The following is a 22,050-nucleotide window of genomic DNA, read 5'->3' on the forward strand; positions in this document are numbered from 1 at the left end:
GCTGGTGCTGGCCGCTGTCAGGGCCAGGATGAGGCTATTGAGTTAGCTGGGCCGTGCCCTATCAGAGAAATTCCTACCTGCCCCAGAGGCGCTTTTGTGCATCCACAGGGCTCTGAGCGCTGTGGGGGAGCCATGGGGGACGAGGGGTTTGTAGGTGGTGCCTGGACAGTGCCTAGCAGGAGAGGCCCCTGATCTCAGGCAGGGCCTGTGGACGTTCCCGTAATGCACGTCAGAAACAGACATAAAGTTTTTAAGAGATCTTGCTGCTCTCCCCCCTGGGCAGGCATCTTATCTGCCGGGCAGTGAGGAGGCGGCAGTGGCTTTCGACATGCTCTGTCCCTCTCCCGGGGGGAGTGGCCAGACTCCCGGAGCTCCTGGCCCCACTGAAAAGGAAGAGGAGAAACGTGCTGTCGTCTGCCAGCATTTCACTCTCATTGCAGTACCTCCGCCACCGGGGGGGCTGGGTGCCCAAGTGGTGGGAAGACCGAGGGCCTGGTCTGGCCTCGCGGGGGATGTTGCCTGGGGAAGTGCGGGTGCTCAGTGGCGTTGCATCGCTGGCTTTCTCCAGGGGAAAGGGGGATTTGGAAGGGAGTGGGACTGTCACCCATGAAGGGTGTATGTTGGACCTGACCCAGTGCTCACTGAAGTCAATGGAAAGTCCCCCTCTTGACTCCAGCAGACATGGGGTCCAACCCATTATTAGGCAGGACTTGCAGTCTCTCACCAGCTGCCGTGATGTAAGGTGTGTGTCACAAAGGCCAGGCCTGCAGGAGCAGAACGTAGGCAGGGATCCCTGCCCAGGTGGCCTACTGGGGTGCAATGGCCCTCCCTGCTTCCTGGCTGCCTTTGGGAGGGATCTCATGGCCTGTGAAGGTGAACTTAGGGCTGAACCGGGCCTGACAGAGTCATCCACCCAGGGGTGCATTCGGGACTGATGTCCCACAGGACCAGGGAGTCACCAGCTGCTGCCCTGCTCTGTAGCCATGAAGGTTGGGCTGATTAACTGTGCCGGGAGATACCTCACCAGCGAATGCTACGGGGATGGCGTCACTGTCCTGGGAAACTCACTGGGCAGGAAGCAGGTGAGTGATGCTAAAAATCCACCGTGATGCCAAAGATTTGCAACCCGCCCCTGGAGCAGAACTAGCCGCACTCCCCGCGGGTTTGGTGCTGCCCCTATCGGGGTGGCCCATGATGTGACCGCGTGAGAAGTTGAGGTTCAGCCTCTATCCCTCAATCCTGCATGAATCTTGATTTCCCCAAGGAATGGGGTTTTTCTGGGGGTGCCTCTCCCCTCCTGGCAGAGTGCGCTGGGAAGCTTTGCTTCCTGCCCGAGCGCATTGCTGCTGAGAGCACCGTTCCCAGCACTGGCCGGGCAGAGACGCTGCCTTCCACCTGCAGAGATGAGCGTTCCCCGCCCTGCGGGCCAGGAAGGCCAAACTCCACACTGGATAGGCGCTGTGGACCATTGCAGTGTGGTTATAATCCCCCCCAGGGCAGAGACGAGCCCTCAAAGGGGTGGGGCGGGACCCTGCTGTAGTGTGCCCCCCCCATTCCCCCAGTGCTAACTGCTCCCAGCCCCTGAATGTTATTCGCTCCCAAGGGGGTGCTAAACCCCTCACAGGATAAGTAGAGAGACAACATCCTTCCCTGGGGGGTTTACAGACAAATTCCAGAGGTGACCTGTGGAGGGGGCATTGGGGTGGAAGGAGAGCACACGGAGGCATCATCAATGGGCTAGCAGGGTTACACGGTAGAGGGCTGGTGCACTGCATGACGGAGTAAAGGGAGGGAAGTTGCTAGCTAATTTCTTGTAGGCTTCTAGGAAGGCATAGGGCTCATGGAGGGACTCTGCAGAGGGGAGGGTGGTGGCTTTGCAGGCCAGCTCAGGGAGCGGGTCCCACATGGAAGGGAAATGCGGTTGCAGGAGATGCGGGGGAGCAGGCTGGTGTCCTGGGCAGAGTAGCAGGGCCATGTGATAGGTGGGAGCGGCAGACCGGAAGGGGAGGATAAGCAACTTGAACTTGATGTAGTGGAGGAGGGAGAACAGGAGGAGGGGTGGGGCAGGGATATGGGGAGATTGGTAGACACAGGTTTTAACCCAGGCAGCTGTGATATGCACGGGCTGGAGAAGGCCCATGTGGGGGCCAGGGAGGCTGGAGAGGAGAGGACAAGACCTGACAGGCTCCTCATCCCATTTGCAGCCTCCCTTGCTTCCTTGAAGAGCTTCACTAGACAAAAGCTGAGACGCATGTTTATTGCGGCCGCATCCTTCCCCAGAAAAGGCCTTCAAGGGGCGCTCACCTTGGGACTGCATGTAGGCACAGCAGGGCCAGCCTGGACTGACTGATCTCAGCTTGGGGCAGACTTTGGCAGGAAGAGGCAGGGATCCTGTGGAAAAAATAGCATGTGATGATCATGCATTTGAAGACGTATAATCCAGCCACATGCGAAGCTGAACTGAGGTTGCACAACCTCTGACTTTTGCATGCTTGACATTCCAGTCTTACTGAGGGTCTGTTCACGCAGGTGTGTTTGTAATTTCCTATGTTTTTAAAGAATCCATCTGAATAAAACAGGAATTCCAGCATATGGCACCATACTGACACCCACATGGGTTATCAGCAGGGTTGGAACCTTTAAATCCTCTAAACAGACCCCTGCCACTTGAGTTAATGCAATAACTGGTAGCAGTAGAAGGTTATCGTCCTCTGTGTGGCCCAGCACGAGAGGGGACGAGACACACACTGTGCCAGTGAGTTTCACAAATATTTGCTCACAGCAGAGGGATGGCGAGACTCGGGGCTTGTGGGTTCCAAACCAGGCTCTGGAGGGGAGTGTGTTCTAGTGGGCACAGAGTCTGCTGCATATTTCCCCCCAAGCGTGACCCCTTCTGACCTGTGCCCTCCAACCCATCCTTCTCCCAGTCTTGTCTTTCCCCGACTCTGTTCATCTACCCAGTCCCAGCCCCCGCTCCTCAGGCTTCTCATTCCAGCACAGCCAGTCCTGATCTCCCCGCACCAGCCTCCATTCCCAATCTACTACGCTCCTGGGCTTCTTGTCTGAGCCTACTTCCCCCGCCACCCACCTGCAGGTCCTCTTCTGGTCCCCTCTGCATTCAAATCAGAGGGCTTCCTCCTCTACACTCCTTGGTCAGCAGGGCGGTCATTGAGAGCACTGGAAAGCCAGCCTCCCCCTGCTCCTAGTCCACGTGGCTGGACCTGAACCCGGCACTGCTTGGAACATTGCAGGGAAAGTCCCGCTCAGCCTCAACGGCGTATGGCTTGGTCACATTTGCATCGATTTTAAAGCTACAGCGTTAAAAACAAAAGTTGCCAGAATGTTTTGAATATGGGCAAAACAACACGTTTTCCCAAGCCTGGTTCATGGAAATGGCTCACCCCGTTCTGGGTGAATTATTTTAAAAAAACCCTTCATCCAGAGACGGACCCACTGCATGGAAAATCCCATCCCACGTGGGTGAAACTTGGCAAGGTTATAAAGCAACTCAAAGCAGGGTCTCAGAGTGGTGCAGCTGGGGAGGGAAAGGGCCAGAAAGGGAAGCTGCGTTTCCCGTGTGGCGTAGTGCCGAGTTCTGCACTGCCAGCTCCCGGGTTGCAGAGTGAGAGGCTGAGGAGCGGACCCAGGAGTCCCACCTGGCCAGTACGAGAAACGCTAGCCCCATCAGTGTACCGAGAGCAGAGAAGCTGAGTGAGGGTTGAACTCCAGGCGTGTCTGGGCTAGGGGAGCGCCCAGCCCTGCCTCGTTATAGCACTTAGGGCCTATCCGAGCACATCGAGTCTCTGTCCCCCGACTCCGCGAGGCAAGTTCCCAGCAGCCTACTCTCCAGGCCTTTCTCCTGCCTAGTGCCAAAGTCCCCAAGCCATAGGGCTCCTGCCTCTTTCCTGGGAGATTATCCCACGGCCAAATACCGTTCACCACGAGCAAATGGCCCCTGAGATTCAGCCCCGTTGATCCCTTTCCTGCTCTCACCCCATTGTGGCTCCTGTTTTCCCATAACCCCTTTCCCCCCAGCTTGGTAAATGAGCAGCTCCCACCAAGCAGTCCCTGCTCCCCGTGTTTACCCATCTCAGATAGTTCTCACTTCCCCCCATCAGCCGAGCTACGCTGGGCACGCCTAGGGCTCATTGGCGGTAAGAGGCTCCCTGGGACTTGGCTGGGGCTCAGCTCAGGGCCCTATTTCTTAACACTGACCATCACAAATCGCTCCCTCAAGCATTCTTCGCACAACGATGCAAATGGAGCCTGCAGCCCTCTCTCTCGGGGCCGGATTTAGGGGCAGCGACTGCCCGTTGTTCGTGACAAAAGGGAAAATAGAATGTCTGAGGTAACGTTTCAGGTATTCTGTAGGTGGATTCATTTTTCACTAACCTCCTAGAATGTTCCGGACCTTTGTAGAACCTCGTGGAACCTTCCAGACTTTCCAAGAACTATCTTCTCCTCGAACCTCCCAGAATGTTGTCAGCCAAGCCCTGGCGGGTATCTACGGGGCGGGGCATCGCCTGCCAGTCAGTGAGATGTAAGAACGAAGTGAAGTGAGAGCCCAGCTGCCGCATTGTGAACCTTATTTTGTTGTGTAATTGTGAATGTGTACTTGTGTTTTAAGACTTGAAGAGTGTAAGCAGCGTCTCTCTGACGCTGGGCTTCAGTTCACGAGGGCAAAGGTGAGGAAAGCGACTTTCTGAACGAAAGCACTAGGGTAACGTTCTCAGGCTGTCACCTACTGTAACCTTATTTAATGCTGGTCCGCCCAATGTGGGTGCACAGTTCCATTTCTTGATATTAGCGCCTTTCACTTATTCTTCACATTAAAACGTTTCTGTAAGCTTAGCAGAAACTATTTTTAAAAATTTTGCTTATACATGGCATGAATAAATACAGATTTACAGATCCTGGCCTGCAAATGTCTCGTCTTATAAGACAGGGATAAATCATGCATGTAAATTGTGCATCAGAGTCGCGAAATGAGCTACAAAGGCAATAAAAAATGAGGTATGCAAAAGTTGAATAAATGGAGGGGGAGCGCTGAAGACACACCTCTCCTGGGGCACCGTTTTATCTTGGGCCAGCCCTTGTCTCTCACCAGGACGTTATACGCTCCTCAGTCTCTCTGTTCGGGTGCAGTGTCAGCTGCCAAACACACCACTGACAGCATCTGGTAGCTGCCGTTCCATGACGGTTTGCGTCAGCCTCTTGCCCCACCACTGAACAACCTGAGCTGGGCCCATTGTCCGTCGCTTTCTCTCCCAGCAGGTCCCTGCATTCCACCGGCCGCTCTGCAGAGCTCTCCAGCTGTATGGATTGGAGTCGGTCGGTTCTCAGCCGATGATGGCCAGGGGCTGGGAGAGGTGCCAGGCACAGGAGCAGACAAGCCAAGAACCCCCGTTCAGGGAGGTGTTCACAGCGTGTCTGGATGGCTCTTTCCCTCACCACCCTGGCTGCTCCCAGAGCAGGGAATTAAGGTGGCGGAGAGGCCCCGCCGCTCCCAGGGCTTCTGGCTGTCACCGCTGAGGGACTGTGATGTCACATAGGCTGCTGGAGGAGCCAAGGACCGTGGGAGCCGGGAGAACCCCCAAGATTCTAGACCCAGTACAGCCACTGATGCCTGCAACTCTTGTTGTTTTGTTCTTCTGTTGGCATCCTTTGTTGCTGGTTTCGATTGTCCTCGGGCACCAGCTGGGCTGGGCTGGCACTTCTGACTCCGTGTCATGTGTTGCTTGTGCAAGGTAGGCTTCAGGGCAGGCTCCTGAACCAGACACGGCCTGGCCACAGAGCTCCCAACGTAGCGAGAGACAAACCTGGTCCCTGCAGGATCCTTTAATGGGCTGCCAGGTGAGGCTGAGGCCAGCTCAGGTAAGGACTGTTGCACGCTGCGCCCTCTACTGGCCGAACGTCCAATACAGGTGAGCATTCCTTTGCACTCCCTACGCCGGGGTTCTCACAACACCTTGTTTGGTGGCCTCAGAGCGCAGCCACCAACTCTTGCTGGTGGCCGCTCTGACAAATTTCCCTAAAATTCTGAAGTAACTTTAGGAAAAACAAATAATTATCCACACAGACCCATCCAAATCCCTGTAACTGATTTATGTAGGGTTTGGGGTTTTTTTGCAGACTCTATAATAAAAATAATGTACAGTTGTATTTCAGTGCCCCTGGGCCCCCGCTGCCTCTCTGGTCCCGCACCATTGCCCCAGTATCCCTTCCACGGCCTTGCACCCCAGGCTCACCCCACTCCTTGCCTCTTGACCATGGAGCCTGGTAAGGCCCGCCCTGCTGAAGCCCAGAGCCAGAGCCCCACAGCTGGAGACAGGAGGGGGTGGGCTGAAGCCCGGAGCCCTGCCACCCTGGGCGGGGGGGGAGGGAGGCGAAACCCAGAGCCCGGAGCCCTGCAGCTGAAGCTAGGAGGGGTGGAGGGGAGGGCTGAAGCCTGCCGCTGGAGTCCCATGGCTGAACTGGGGAGGGGGGCTGAAGCCTGCCCTTGGAGCCCCTGGGCGCTCTAGGGAAGGGCTGCTGCTTTGCCACTTCCCCCATCTCTGCACAAGAGGCTGTCATGGCCACAGGAAAACTCCCTGGTGGCTGCATGTGGCCACATTTGAGAAATGCTGCCCTATGGGATATAGCTTTCTGGAGCAGGTTTCTCATAGTGCACTCGCCCAGCTGGGCACTGCCTAGATTGAGGTGGGGGCACCATGCAGTAGCCGGGGCATCCCCTAGAATCCTGGTTCTCCACAAGAGCATAACGCAGTGACAGTTCACAGGGAACAGTTAATACCTGTGGATCAAGCCACATTTAACTTCCTACCCTGGGCAGCATGTTCACTCTGCACACGCCCGCTCCTCAGACAGGGAGCACCTCTAGTATTCACTAGTCTTGTGCCACCAGGTCAGCGGAAAGCCAGCTGGGCCCCTGTCCGTGTATGGGGGGCGTACATAAGCAAGGCACAGACCCTGCCTCTGTGCAGGAGGGAGGTGCATTCAGATGCAGCCAGCGCTCGCCTTGTGAAGGTGCTCGCTCAATGGAGGAGGTGGGATCGGGACAGATGCTGGTGCTCCGGCAGGGATCTTAAATAGGAAGTTGAACTGTGGCCTAAGTAAAGCTAGTAGGGACTTGGTCAAGGAAACTATTTTTTGTCACAAAACACTGATTCGCCAAAACTAAAACTTTTTGTGGAAAAGGGTCGTCTTTGTGGAAGGTTGGACAAATGACCAGGGAAGAGTATAAAAATATTGCTCGGGCATGCAGGAGTGAAATCAGGAAGGCCAAATCACACCTGGAGCTGCAGCTCGCAAGAGATGTTAAGAGTAACAAGAAGGGTTTCTTCAGGTATGTTAGCAACAAGAAGAAAGTCAAGGAAAGTGTGGGCCCCTTAGTGAATGGGGGAGGCAACCTAGTGACAGAAGACTTGGAAAAAGCTAATGTACTCAATGCTTTTTTTGCCTCTGTCTTCATGAACAAGGTCAGCTCCCAGACTGCTGCGCTGGGCAACACAGCATGGGGAGGAGGTGACCAGCCCTCTGTGGAGAAAGAAGTGGTTTGGGACTATTTATAAAAGCTGGACGCGCACAAGTCCATGGGGCCGGATGCGCTGCATCCGAGAGTGCTAAGGAGTTGGCGGCTGTGATTGCAGAGCCATTGGCCATTATCTTTGAAAACTCGTGGCGATCGGGGGAGGTCCCAAACTATTGGAAAAAGGCAAATATAGTGCCCATCTTTAAAAAAGGGAAGGAGGAGGATTCGGGGAACTACAGACTGGTCAGCCTCACCTCTGTCCCTGAAAAAATCATGGAGCAGGTCCTCAAGGAATCCACTTTGAAGCACTTGGAGGAGAGGAAGGTGATCAGGAACAGTCAGCATGGATTCACCAAGGGCAAGTCAAGCCTGACCAACCTGATTGCCTTCTGTGATGAGATAACTGGCTCTGTGGATGAGGGGAAAGCGGTGGACGTGTTGCTCCTTGACTTTAGCAAAGCTTTTGACACTGTCTCCCACAGTATTCTTGCCAGCAAGTTAAAGAAGTATGGCCTGGATGAATGGACTATAAGGTAGATAGAAAGGTGGCTAGATCGTCCGGCTCAGCGGGTAGTGATCAATGGCTCCAAGTCCAGTTGTCAGCCGGTATCAAGCGGAGTGCCCCAAGGGTCGGACCTGGGGCCGGTTTTGTTCAATATCTTCATTAATGATCTGGAGGATGGCGTGGATTGCACCCTCAACAAGTTTGCAGATGACACTAAACTGGGAGGAGTGGTAGATACGCTGGAGGGTAGGGATAGGATACAGAGGGCCCTAGACAAATTAGAGGATTGGGCCAAAAGAAATCTGATGAGGTTCAACAAGGACAAGTGCAGAGTCCTGCACTTAGGACGGAAGAATCCCATGCACCGCTACAGGCTGGGGACCGACTGGCTAAGCAGCAGTTCTGCAGAAAAGTACCCGAGGATTACAGTGGATGAGAAGCTGGATATGAGTCAGCAGTGTACCCTTGTTGCCAAGAAGGCCAATGGCATTTTGGGCTGTATAAGTAGGGGCAATGCCAGCAGATTGAGGGATGTGATCGTTCCCCTCTATTCAACATTGGTGAGGCCTCATCTGGAGTGCTGTGTCCAGTTTTGGGCCCCACACTATGTGAAAAAATTCCTAAAAAGAAAAGAAGTACTTGTGGCACCTTAGAGACTAACCAATTTATCTGAGCATAAGCTTTCGTGAGTTACAGCTCACTGCATCGGATGCATAAAAGTGGAAAATGCAGTGAGGATATTTTTATACACACAGACTATGAAAAAATGGTCTGTGTGTATAAAAATATCCTCACTGCATTTTCCACTTTTATGCATCCGATGAAGTGAGCTGTAACTCACGTAAACTTATGCTCAGATAAATTGGTTAGTCTCTAAGGTGCCACAAGTCGTCCTTTTCTTTTTGTGAATACAGACTAACACGGCTGCTACTCTGAAAAAAAGTCCTAATTGCTCATTAGTGACAGCGACTATTCCAGAGGATTGGAAGGTAGCAAAGGCTGTCCCCATATTTCAAATGGCTGTAGGGTTGAGCCAGGGAATTAGGCCTGTACACCTTACATCCGTTCCAAGCAAATGGGTTGAATTGACTAAATGTCTGTGAGACCACGGTCTGACAGAGTCTAACTAGCACAGATTCAGCAGAAGAAAATTGTGTCTTACTAAACACTGAGAATTCTTTGAGCATGTCAATAAGCTAGTGGATAACGGAGAACCAAGTGGCAATTTATTTAGACTTTTAAAAGGCCTTGGACAAGGTCCTGCCCAAGAGGATCCTTAAAGAGCTAAGTAATCATGAGTGAGAGGCAAAGTATTGTCTTGGATCAAAAACTGGCTAGGAGACAAACAGCAAAGACTAGGATTCAGTGGTCCATTTTCACCATGACAGCAGGTTAACAGCAGGGCCTCAGGGTTCCGTACTAGGTCTTGTGTTTATATATTTATTAATGCTCTGGAAAAGGGAGGGGGGTGAACAAAGAAAGGGCAAAATTTGCAGATGACACAACATTATTTAGATTTCAGAGTGGTAACCGTGTTAGTCTGTAACAGCAAAAACAACGAGGAGTCCTTGTGGCACCTTAGAGACAAACAAATGTATTTGGGCATAAGCTTTCCTGGGCTAAAACCCACTTCATCAGATGCATGGAGTGGAAAACAAAGTAGGAAGATATATATATATATATATATATACAGTACATGAAAAGATGGGAGTTGCCTTACCAAGTTGGGGGTCAGTTCTAACGAGACAATTCAATTAAAGTGGAAGTGGGCTATTATCAACAGGAGGAAAAATCACTTTTGTAGTAGTAATCAGGGTGGCCAATTTCAAACAGTTGACAAGAGGGTGTGAGTAACAGTAGGGGGAAATTAGCATGGGGAAATTTGTTTTTAGTTTTTGTAGTGACCCATCCAGTCTTTATTCAGGCCTAATTTCATGGTGTCCAGTTTGCAAATTAATTCCAGTTCTGCAATTTCTCACTGGAGTCTGTTTTTGAAGTTTTTTTGTTGAAGAATTGCACTTTTAAGTCTGTTATTCAATGTCCAGGGAGATTGAAGTATTCTCCGACTGGTTTTTGAATGTTATAATTCTTGATGTCTGATTTGTGTCCATTTATTCTTTTGCATAGAGACTGTCTGATTTGACCAATATACATGGCAGAGGGGCATTGCTGGCACATGATGGCATATATCACATTGGTAAATGTGCAGGTGATCAAGCCCCTGATGGTGTGGCTGATGTGGTTAGGTCCTATTTTTCCTCCTGTTGATAATAGCCCACTTCCACTTTAATTGAATTGTCTCATTACGACTGACCCCCCCCCGCACACACTTACTAAGGCGACTCCCATCTTTTCATGTACTGTGTATATATATCTGCCTACTGTGTTTTCCATTCCATGCATCTGATGAAGTGGGTTTTAGTCCATGAAAGTTTATGTCCAAATACATTTTTTAGTCTTTTACATTATTTAGGTTAGTCAGGACCAGATAAGATTGTGAGGAAATTTAGAGAGACCTAACCCAGCTAGGGGAGAGGGCAACATGGTGGAAAATTAAATCAAAAGGAATGCACATTGGAGGGAACCATATAAATTACTCACACGCCTCCTAGGAGTCTAAATTAACTGTCTGAGCTTCAGAAAGGGATTTGGGTGTCACTGTAGACAGTTCAGTGGAGCCCCCTGTTCAAAGCGCAGCTGCAGTCAGAGAAGGAAACCAAATGTTTGAATCTATGAGGAAAGGGATGGAGAATAATATTGAAAACACAATAATGCTTTTATAATAAATCAAGGGCGTGGCCTCACCTGTGTACTGTGGGCAGTCCAGGTCACCCCCATCTCCAAAAGGATATTGCAGAACTGGAGGGTATTCAAAGAAGTGTGACCAGAATTATCCAAGGCCTGGAAACACACTCCAAGGAAGAGAGATTGAAAAGGCTGCGATTGCTACGTAGAAAGGAGACAAGTCAGAGGGGCCCTGATAAAAATGTATCAAATCATGAATGGTCCAAAGCAGTGGTTTGGTCTAGCCCCCATTTCTTTGTGTCTGTAGTCTTGGATGCTCCCTAATCCCCCTTGCTCCCGCCACACACGTACATATACCGCCCCCCAGCCCTGAAGGCAGCGGTGCCACCAGCAGCAGCAACGAAGGAAGGGTGGCCTGGTCTGGCATCGCCACCCTTCCTTCTCCCTGGTGCCTTCAGAACTGGGTGCCTGGCTAGTAACCTCCACTCTCCCAAAGCTTCTCATGCCCCCTCCCCCAAAATACATTCCGTGCCCCCGCCAGAGAAGCGCGCCCCCCCAGTTTCAGAACCTCTGGTCTAGAGAAGATAGAGTGGAAGTTTCTGTTCTCTCTGTCTCATAACACAAGGTCAAGGGAACACTCAATGAAATTCAAAGACGGGAATTTCAAAACTGATAAAGGGAAATACTTTTCATGCCGGGGTCATTAACCTGTGGCACTCACTGCCACAGACATTTCTTGAGGCCAATAACTTAAGATTCCAAAATGGACTGGACATTTATATGGATAACAGGATTATCCAGAGTTATAATAATTAATGACAATAATAATTCTGGCAGGGCATATTAAACCTTGTGTTTCGGGGTTTAGGTCAGTCTCCAACTCTAAGAGACCATGGATTCAGCAAGGGCAAGTCATGCCTGACCAACCTGATTGACTTCTATGATGACATAACTGGCTCTGTGGATATGGGGAAAGTGGTGGACGTGATATAGCTTGACTTTAGCAAAGCTTTTGATACGGTCTCCCACAGTATTCTTGCCAGCAAGTTAAAAAAGTATGGATTGGATGAATGGACTATACGGTGAATAGAAAGCTGGCTAGATCGTTGGGCCCAATGGGTAGTGATCAATGGCTCGATGTCTAGTTGGCAGCCAGTATCAAGCTGAGTGCCCCAGGGATCTGCCCTGGGGCCGGTTTCGTTCAACATGTTCATTAATGATCTGGAAGATGGCGTGGATTGCACCCTCAGCAAATTCGCAGATGACACTAAGCTGGGGGGAGAGGTAGATACACTGGAGGGCAGGGATAGGATACAGAGGGACCTAGACCAATTAGAGGATTGGGCCAAAAGAAATCTGATGAGGTTCAACAAGGACAAGTGCAGAGTCCTGCACTTAGGGTGGAAGAATCCCATGCACCGCTACAGACTAGGGACCCAGTGGCTCGGCAGCAGTTCTGCAGAAAGGACCTAGGGGTTACAGTGGACGAGAAGCTGGATATAAGTCACCAGTGTGCCGTTGTTGCCAAGAAGGCTAATGGCATTTTGGGCTGTATAAGTAGGGGCACTGCCAGCAGATCGAGGGACATGATCATTCTCCTCTATTCGGCATTGGTGTGGCCTCTTCCGGAGTACTGTATCAGGGGGTAGACGTGTTAGTCTGTATCCACAAAAACAACAAGGAGTCCGGTGGCACCTTAAAGACTAACAGATTTATTTGAGTATAAGCTTTCGTGGGTCAAAACCTCACATCTTCAGATGCATGGAGTGAAAGTTACAGATGCAGACATAAATATACTGACACATGAAGAGAAGGGAGTTACCTCACAAGTGTCAAGGACCGTGCTCGGTATTCCAGGAGTGGCTGGACCCCAGCTGTGGAGAGAGGAACTATCCCGTCCCTGTCCCATGTCTCTCCACCGGCAGCCCCCAAACTGCGATGGCCTTTCTTGCTGTAACAGCACATGGGAAACTCAGGCCTAGTTTGCTCCTTCCTGTCCCCCAGGTCTCTTTCAGACAGTGCTGTTTCCCAGGTTCCCCTCTCCCATGGCGCAGCTGGATTTTGGATTAGCTCCATCTTCCCAGGTTATGTGAGTCCTGCCCAGGCTTCTGCCTCATTAGGGCCCTTTGTATTTTAGCTCTGTCCCGAGCTCTGAATTTACTGACCTTGGCTAACGTCATTCATGGTCTGTGGCCTTCTCCGGGTTATTAATGAGCCTGTTAAATAAGATGGGGCTTACCCTGATCCCGGGGACATCCACTACACGGCTCTCCCCAGCAATCTGCATTGCCATTGATCTGTGTCCCCTTTGCCACTTTCCGTTTCATGGCAATTAAGCCAGGAGTCTCCCAGGAAAGCCCGGCTACTAGCATGGGAAAGCCGATGGTCCAGGACAATGCCATTCAATTTTAAATGGGGCAATGTAGGTACAGCTGGCTCACAGAATCCCATGCTCTGGTGTTGGGAACGTGCCGTGGAGCGGGGGAGACAGGGAAGGGTGAGAAGGGCTGCCATTGAGGAGGGAGCTGGCTGACTGCCCAGCTGGGCGTCAGACTGGGAGCGCAGCAGACCGGCAGTTCCAGAGGCAGCGAGGGGCCAATGTTTCACCGAGGGGTGGGGGAGAACAGGCAGAGCGCTGGGAGGGAGTTAGACCGTGGAAGGAGCTGGCTGTTTTGGCAGGGCAGGGTGTGTGTGTGTGGCGGGGGAGGCGGTTATAGGGCACAGAAAGATCTGGGAGTTATTTGGGGTCCTAGCTGAGAAGGGCCTGGGAGATGCAGAGTGGTTTTTATCGTATAGAAAGGAGAAGCCACCAGCAGCCTCCCAGGGAGGGGGTGCATGGTGCTGTGTGTGTGAGTGTGTGAGAGGCAGAGGGAGCTGTATTTGTGTTCTAGGAATGACGGGGCTTGCATCTCCAAAGGAGGGGATTGCTCACTGCCTCTGGTGATGGTGGGGCAAGGAGCGAGTGGCATGCAGCTGCGGAAGACGACGTTTGCACTAGGTTCTAGGAAGAACACTTAGCAATCAGGGCAGTGGGATGACCCTGGTGGGTCACTGGCACTGCAGACACCTGGAGATAGGTTAGAAGCAGCGGGCATGTCAGATCCCAGCTCATGGCCAGAGGGGTTTCTCTAAGAGCTAATCAGCTGACTCTGGCTCATTGCTTCCTCACAGACCTGGGAGCTGCAGGTCACCATGAAGCAGGGGAAGCAGACCGTGGTGGAACTGCTAGGCCATCAGGGCCACTACCTCCTAGTGGATCCTGACGGATCAGTCCGGTGTGGGCAGCCAGCATCCGTCCAGCAAAGCCAGTTCCTGTTGGAGCTCCATCACAGTGGCAAGTGGACTCTCCAGCTGCTGGACAGCAAGAAGTACCTGGAGTCTGACGGGGAGGATGTTTTCTGCGTTTCCCGGAGCCCAGCCTCCTACCACAAGTGGCTGCCCCAGCTGGCCATGCATGTCCACATCGTGCTGTACAACCCCACACACCAATGCTACGCCCGAGCTGACGCAGACCTGGACAGAGTGTGGGTCGACACCCCAGTGCCTTACCTGGAAGAGTGCAGCTTCGTGCTACGGTTCAGGAACGGGATGTACCACCTGGAGACCTCCAGCCACAAGTACGTCTCCAGAGCGGAGACGCTAACCAAGAAACCCTCTGCACAGACGGCCTTCAACTTAAACCTCAAGCCCAGGTGCCTGGCTTTCCTGAGCGACCAAGATGGGTGTGTCCTGTACCCTCAGGGCAAGCGGAGGCGTTTGTGCCTTGGCGACAACCCCAAAGAGGAGGAAGAGTGGTTCGTTATAAAGAGGTGTCCACAATGGGTCAGTCTGAAAACTAAGGCCAAGAGATACGTGTCCATCATATGTGGCAAGTAAATTCCATTTTCCAGTCTGAGCGTGTGTGGAGGGCCCAGCTGAAGGATGCCAGGACATGCCCCCTTGACCTAAGTCACCACCCGGGTTGACAGTTCTTTGGACAAGTCCTGCCCTGCCTTTGCCCTGTGAAGCCACCCCTGACTGCAGTGAGGTTGCACAGAGGGCAAGCTGGGGTAGAACCACTTTTTAATAGGATTATTTCAGGGTGCAGGATAGCTGGGGTACAGCGCCGCAGAGGGAGAGTCCAGACACAGTTCACACCCCGACCATGGCAAAGCTGTCACAAGAGGCCAAACACCCACGAGAGGGTATCGTATGAAAAGGGGTGGGCGGGAGGGAGTGACCGGCAGGGGGATGTCTCAGAATGGGACGTATGCCTACATCACAAAAACCCACCGGCATCAGTGACACCCCCATTGCGTGTCTTAGCCGGGGGCGCCGGATTGAACAGGCCATGGGAAGGGATCTCCCTGCTCATCTCTGCAGCGATCTCTCCAGGACAGGGCTGCTGTACGCTGGCAGAGCAGTGTGGGGGGAGCTTGTCTGGCCACTGCCCATGCGGTACCTGTTAGGAGGATACAGGCAGGGCTTGCTCGTCAGAACTAGCAGTAGGGCAGCCAGCACTCAGCACTTCAAAAGACAGAAATAGGCAGAGCAGAGACCGTGATGCACCTGACGCGTACATTGAAAGCTGCCTAACGCTCTCCACTCTGAGCAACGGCAAGCAGGGTATTCTAACCGCTCCACACTTACAGTGTCTGTGCTGAGATTTCCCAGGCCAGGAGTCTGCCTCAGGCGAAACTCTTCTTCTGGTAAGTTGCGGCTAAATTGGCTCCGCTGTTTCTGTGACCCGGGCTAGGGGGAAATGGGTTGTTCTGCCAACATTACAAAAATCCTTAAAACTGCTTCGTTGAGAAGCTCTCGCAAGGTTGCCAACTCCTGCAACTTAACTGTGAGTTTTGCAATTTTTTGCTGCTTTTCTTAAAGCCCCAGCTCCCAGAGGCATGTGATTGGGAAAAATCTCAGCTTTTTATTTTTTTTTTTAAAGGAAAGTTTTTAGCCCACCCAGTTAAAATGTGATCCCTAAAGACGATGACATTGGTAGGCAAGTAAAAAGAATCCATATGTTGTTATTTTTAAAAGTCTCATGATTTTACAGCCAAAAGTTATGATTTTTCAAGGTCCAACCCTCTTTGAACTCTTGAGGTGGGCAGTACTGCTCCACCACTTCCATGCTTTGGAGCAGGGACTTGAAAATTGACAGGAGGCTTCACCTGGTTGTCAGGGAAGTACCTTTTTCTGTCCCGGTAAAAATGTGCCCAAATTTGGCCAAATTCTGACCCTCCGAAATATCTCAGTTCATGCATGCCCGTAGAGACTTGTTAGAATTTGGCAGCTAAATTCTCTGAATATTCCAGCTACACTGAGCATGCTCCAGCCCCTCGCATCTCCTGTGTGTGACCAGACCTGCACAGAACGACTGAGCATGCCCTTATCCTGTAGGTTAGTCTATTAATGAATTTAGCTTATGGGCTACAGCCTGAGCAGGACTTTTCCTGCCATTTGCTGCTCCTCAGTGCTGGAGGCTGTGCCACTGGGCACTGGAACTGCGAGCAGAGAGAATGTCTCCCCTTTGCTCTCAAATCCTGCCCAGCTGGGGACCTGGTAGTGAGCAGGAGGAGAAGGAGGAAGCTGCCTGACGCAAATGCAGAGGGATGGGGGCAGGGAAAGGAAGAGTTGCAGGGTTGGGAGGTGCAGGGGAAGAGCCCAGCAGGAAGGGAAAATAGGAGCAGTGTGGGACAGATATGCAGAAGAAGAGGCTGGGGGTGGGGGATAGAAGCTAGGGGGAGAGAGACAGGAGCTGGGGAGTGAGGGGATGGAGCAGCAGAGGACAGAAAGAGAGTGGTAGGGACAGGGGCAGAAGGGTCTGTGGTCGCTGGAGCACTTTCCCCTATGGAACCTGGAGATTAATCCATTATTCCTGAGGGTCAACATGCCTCTGCTGTCAGCAAATAGCTGAGAAACCCAGGGGCCAACTGTGTCTCCAGCCCCTTAGAGTGGCAGGTCCATATTGAAGATAACAGCCTATCACTGCTGTTTTCTCAGTCGTCACTCAGCTAGCACAAGTGGAGGTCTGTGCTGTGGATCTGAAGATTCCCAACCCTGGGGATCAACTTATTTCTACACGATGGAATGTTTGTTTTGAAATTTTTTATGTTTTTTTTTTAAATGTGAAAAAAACCTACATTAAAGAACATGAAGGTTGAGCAAAATCGAGCACTCAGAAGTTAGGAAATGCCAGAATTGAGATTGCTTGTGCAACCATAATTCGACCTCCCACATGCATATGGGTTATGATAATCACCTGTTCTCTTCATTTCTTCTTAAGCACCTGGCATTGGCCACTGGGCTAGATGGACCTTTGGTCTGACGCAGCATGGCCATTCTTATATTCTTATGATAGTCTTTAATTACATGGTCACGTACTTTTCCCCCCCACAGGACCCCTGCCTCATTCAGTGCACAGCATGGCTTTGCTCTGGGATTAATCAGTGCAGTAGGTAGTTGTCTGTAGGCCCCTTGCCCCTGCCCTCTGCAGACATTGGAAGGCAGAGGCAACGGTTGAGGGGGGACACGTGGGGTCACTCCCCCCCCCCCGGATTTGCTGCTTGGCTTGTACTGAGCATCCTCACACGGACTGAACATGCTCAGTAACACCTGCTGAAGCCGCTGCCCTCACTCTGCCCCCACACTATTGGCAGGTCCGGGTCGTCTCTGTGGGAAGGTGTGTAGGTTTGTAAGGCCAGGGACTGAAAGATGGGAAAGGATGCTCTCAGGATTAAGGCAGAGCTGAATGCCACTCTGGAGGGTTGGTTTCCAGCCCTGCCTTGACACAGAGTTCCTGTGTGATGCTGGGCAAGTCACTTAAACCAAGGGTTTTCAGGCAGCTGCCGCGTGTTCGTCATTTTCTGCGTTCCCCACTTAAGACACCAGGGGTCTGATTTGCACAAGCATTGAGCCCTCACAGCAGCTGGAGACCAAAGTGCTCTGAAGAATCAGGCCCACGACATTGCAGTTTGGGCACCCACAATTAGTTGACACTTTGGGCTTTAATTTCCATGCCTCAGTTGCCCACCTGTGAAACGGGGATCCCTCCACCCCCGTCCCTCCCTGGGGTGTTGGGAGGATAAACTCATTCATGTTTTTAAAGAATCAAACAAGATACAATAATGAGAGCATAAACTGCTGGGGCCCCAGTCCCTTTCTCGGAGCTCTCGGAGCTGCTATAATTTGGGGACCGAATCTCAAATCGACCCTGAGCCAACCTGCAGCGCCCTGTCTGAGTGTGTTTGGCTTGAGATTGTCTGATTTTTTCTCCTTCTGCACAGACACGGAAGTGTATGCCGGTTCGGACATAGTGACCCCAAAGTCCGTGTTCCACTACGAATTCAATCCAGACACCAGCGCGGTGCAGCTAAAAACAGTTAACAACCACTACCTGGCCCAGGTGAGCGACCCCTCTCCTGGCTCGTGGTGGGACGCTGTTGGCCCAGACAGCCTGAGCCTGCCACTGAATCTGTGGGCGTTTCGCTCACCATTTTAGTGCTTGTCTCCGGACCCCTTTCTATTTCTAGATGACCAGAACTGAAAACGCTCTTCCAGGGGAGAGTGTCCCATTGATTTACACATTATTATACTAGTCTCTTAATGAACCACAAGGGATAATTCCATGTAATAGAGACATGGATATACAAAGCAGTATCCCCAGGGTTCATGCTGTTTCTTTAAACTACCCTCACCAGATCCCCAGGGAACCTCCTCCCTTTCACGGCGCAGGGCTGCTCTTGTTGAGAGTTGAGCCCTGGATCTCCTGACTTCCCGGTGCAGAGCACTGGTAGGAAGGGCACCCTGGCACCACCTGGCAGGAGCTGACCTCTTTCCTTCCATTCCCTGCAGAGAAAATTCAAGAGCATAGTGGCAAATGGGAGACGCATGGAACCAGAGACCAACTTCCGTGCCCTGTGGCATTGTGGGAAAATCTTCCTGCAAGCTTTCAACGGCCGGTACCTGGGCACCATGCCCATTGGGCTGGTGGTGGCCAGTGCTGTGCACCCAGGTAAGGCAAATGGGTGGGGGGACCCCTAGGAACCTGCCAACAGCTGAGCAGTGCAGCCCCCTGGCATCTCTGTGGCACATGACTGAGACTTCAGGACTTGTTGTGGGGAGGGGTGCATATTCTTAGGCCTCCCTGCCTGGAGCCTGTGGACCCACCCGGCTGCACTCACACTAACATTCCCCCATGTCTCTCATATACCCGATATGCGCCCCCCCCCACACCTTGCTGTGAGAGTGGATGGCATTTCTCTGAGGGGCCCATCGCCCCCACACTGGGAGCGGTCACAGATGAGGGTCTCCCTCCCTTCCTAGGCGCTCAGCGTGCTGCCTTCACCATGCCCCCAGAACCTCAGGGAGTGAGAGAGACCATTGCAAGGAGAACTTTTATTTCTTTGTGAGTGAAATTTGGGTTCAGAGGCCTTACCTAGGAGGACAAACCCCATAAGTCAACATCCAGAGCTCCTTGTCCCTGGTCTGAGACCCCACCCAGCTAATTCCATGTCTCCACACTTGGGCAGCCCTGTATGGCCAGCTGATGCCAGCTCTCCTCTGTGGCTCTACCAGCAGGAGGCGCTCATGTAACAAGTGGCTGTAGCCCTCTCCCCTCATCCCCCCCCCCCCCCCCCGGCATGAAACATCTGGGCTGCAACAGTTCAAGTGGCCGATACTCTCCTCAACTCACCTCCCAGCCCATGGCGCCAGCCCCAGGCCTCTCCCACTTCACGGGAAGACAAGGAAGAGCTTGTATGTCAGAGCTGCTTGTGGCGGGTTAGACCCCCTTTGGGATGCCACCTGATGTACTGGCGTTTCACTGAGCCGCTCGTCCTGCTCCACCAGCCTGGGGTCCCTCTCCCTGTTTTGCTGAATTAGGTTTTCCGGCCTTTTGCAGCACACATACGTAGGTAGGGCCACACCCAGCTGCGGACACAGACCGAAGTCAGCTCTGTGTGAGAGGACTCCCCCAGCACTCACATACACACCCCTTTTGGGGAGTAAACCCAAAATAATACTGTCGTGCACTGTATAGAAAGATCTGCCCAGCGCAGACTCATAAAATTCGCCCTCTGCCTCAATGTGAAGAGAGAGATGCATAACTTCTTGCCCATCCCACCCCAGTTAGAAATTGCACAAGCTGGGTTTAATAATAAACCAAGCAAATTTATTAATTATAAAAGGCAGATTTTAAGTGAGTATAAGAGATAACAAACAAAACAAAGCTGATTACTGAGCAAATAAAACAAAATACGCAAGCTAAGCTTAGTACACTCAAGAAACAGGTTACGAAATGTAATTTCTTACCCTACATGTTATTTTAGGCAGGTTGCAAAGTTTCTATAGCTTAGAGTTCCAGTTATTTCTCTTTACAGACTAGACCGCTGTCTCAGCCTGGACTCCCCCCCTTGCCTTCCCTTCAGGTGTCTTTAAGTGTCTTTCTTCTTGGGCAGACAGGCCATGGAGTGGAATCCCGTTCGCCCTCCTCCCCACCCTGAAATAAGATTTACAGAAGGTGGGAATCTTTTGTTTCCCAAACTTGACCCCCCACCCTCCTTTTAGTGGAAAGTTACAAGAAGTCCCCGGTAATGTTTGGTGTCAGGTGACAAGACCACCTGACCTAGTAGTGTCCCGGCTAAGTCCCCGGACGCCTCCCAGGAGGGAGAGACATTAGTATCTTCACAGTCTTGTGGTTTCTTCCTAATGGCCCATCAAATCTGATGGCCTGTTGTCTGGTGGGTGTCTTTCAAATACACACCCAGTTGTAATGGTTACATAGTCCATATTCCTCACTTTAGATACAGAAAAGATACATGCCTACAAATTGGATAATCACAGCCATTACATCAGAACCTTTCCAATGATACCTCACATGACCCATCTCACATAAAACACATCTTAGTTATGCCTTATTCCTCTCGTAACCATCTTTGTATGAAGACTATGGGGTGTAACGTCACACCATCGACCTGCCTCTGTCACCCCTCCCCTCCCGCAGGGCCTGGCGAGGCCTTTGGGGTGCGCCTGGCCAACCGCTCCTTCCTGGTGCTGCGTGGCAGGTATGGCTACGTGGGGACTTTGGCCTGCCATGACATTCTGCAGTGTAACCTGGTGGACCCCGACTGCATTGAGCTGCTGCCCTGCAAGCCGGGCATTTACCACTTCCAAGGTAAGGGAGCCCTGGGGGTCCTGGCCACTTGTTGCTGAGTCCAGCTCTGCCTCAGGGCAAATGGGGCCCATGTGAACCTGACCTCAGCCCCACCCACCTCTGCTCTCCAGCTCAAGTCCTGGACCAGCCACGAGGGCAGAGCAGGTCAGGGCTGCATGGTAGGGGGTGCCACAGCAGCAGCCAGGGTGGGGCATGCCGGCTGGGGAGGGAAGCAAGCTGTATGGTCCTATTGCCGTATGCTCCAGCTGCCCACTCCCAGATCTCAAGGGGTGTCTTACCCCCTCCCCGTCTCACCAGATCTGCAACCCCGGAGGCAGAAAGTGCTGGGAAAGCCAGAGTGCAGAATGGATGGTATTCGCCTCCGTGCACCTTCTTGGGCCGAGATTAGATGCAGCCCCCCTCGCCCCCCCAGCTGGAGGCAGACGGGTGGCACCAGCCCTTTACCAAGCAGAGGGGTGGAGTTTGGGTCCTTACTCTTCGGCCTGGCAGGGGATGCAGCGTCAGCATGTTCGGCTCATCATGGGACGGTGGGGCGAGCAGACCTCACTCGAGCCATTGCAGGGGCATCAGGCGCCGCATGGAAATTTGTTGGTGATTAAGCCAATGAGCCTGCAGGCTCTGGGGTGCTGCCCAGGGCTCTGAGATGGGACCCAGCGGGAGGAGAAAAGTGCATAGCTTGGCCAAGAGTAAATGGGATTTGCTGGTGAAGATGAGCATCGAGTTTCCAGGCTTGTTGGGGCATGAATGTGAGTTTGGTGATCTTGCTCTAACCTGCAAACCTGGTGTAATCAGAAGAGCCCCGTGGCCCATTCAGTGAATCCTCGCCCAGTGCCTGAGGGGTGGAACGGTAGCAAGGACCTGCTCGCGCTCCCCTGAGCTATCACCAGCTCTCCTTCCTTCCCCAGCCCACGGCAGGAGCTTTTGGTCTCTGAGCTCAGACGGCACCTTCAGAACCTGGGGGAAGTTTGCCTTGAACTTTTGCCTGGAGATCCAAGGGAGTAACATCCTGGCCGTGTTAGCCCCCAATGGGTACTACATGAGAGGAGACCGGAGCGGCACCCTCCTGGCAGATAGTGAGGAAGTCACTAGCGAGTGCCTCTGGGAATTCTAGATGGA

The 22,050-nt window shown here is 52.3% G+C and overlaps 1 protein-coding gene across 1 annotated transcript; it reads left to right on the forward strand.

Annotated features, from left to right (window-relative positions):
• The first annotated feature begins 983 nt into the window (after positions 1-983).
• Positions 984-22,045, forward strand: FSCN3 (fascin actin-bundling protein 3). Its single transcript, XM_073343969.1, has 6 exons — positions 984-1,082; positions 13,953-14,649; positions 18,047-18,165; positions 18,615-18,774; positions 20,764-20,934; positions 21,840-22,045. The coding sequence occupies exons 1-6, from the start codon at positions 984-986 to the stop codon at positions 22,043-22,045; spliced, it is 1,452 nt and encodes a 483-aa protein (XP_073200070.1).
• Positions 22,046-22,050: the final 5 nt, after the last annotated feature.

Source organism: Lepidochelys kempii, chromosome 1 (assembly GCF_965140285.1).
Source record: "Lepidochelys kempii isolate rLepKem1 chromosome 1, rLepKem1.hap1, whole genome shotgun sequence".
Lineage (NCBI taxonomy): Eukaryota > Metazoa > Chordata > Testudines > Cheloniidae > Lepidochelys > Lepidochelys kempii.

Bases quoted from the DNA above. Each gene is read 5' to 3' on its own strand.
- FSCN3 (XM_073343969.1), top strand. From the start codon at position 984: ATGAAGGTTGGGCTGATTAACTGTGCCGGGAGATACCTCACCAGCGAA. The intron at 18,166-18,614 runs GTGAGCGACCCC...CATTCCCTGCAG, and splicing joins ACAACCACTACCTGGCCCAG to AGAAAATTCAAGAGCATAGT. The intron at 18,775-20,763 runs GTAAGGCAAATG...CCCCTCCCGCAG, and splicing joins GGCCAGTGCTGTGCACCCAG to GGCCTGGCGAGGCCTTTGGG.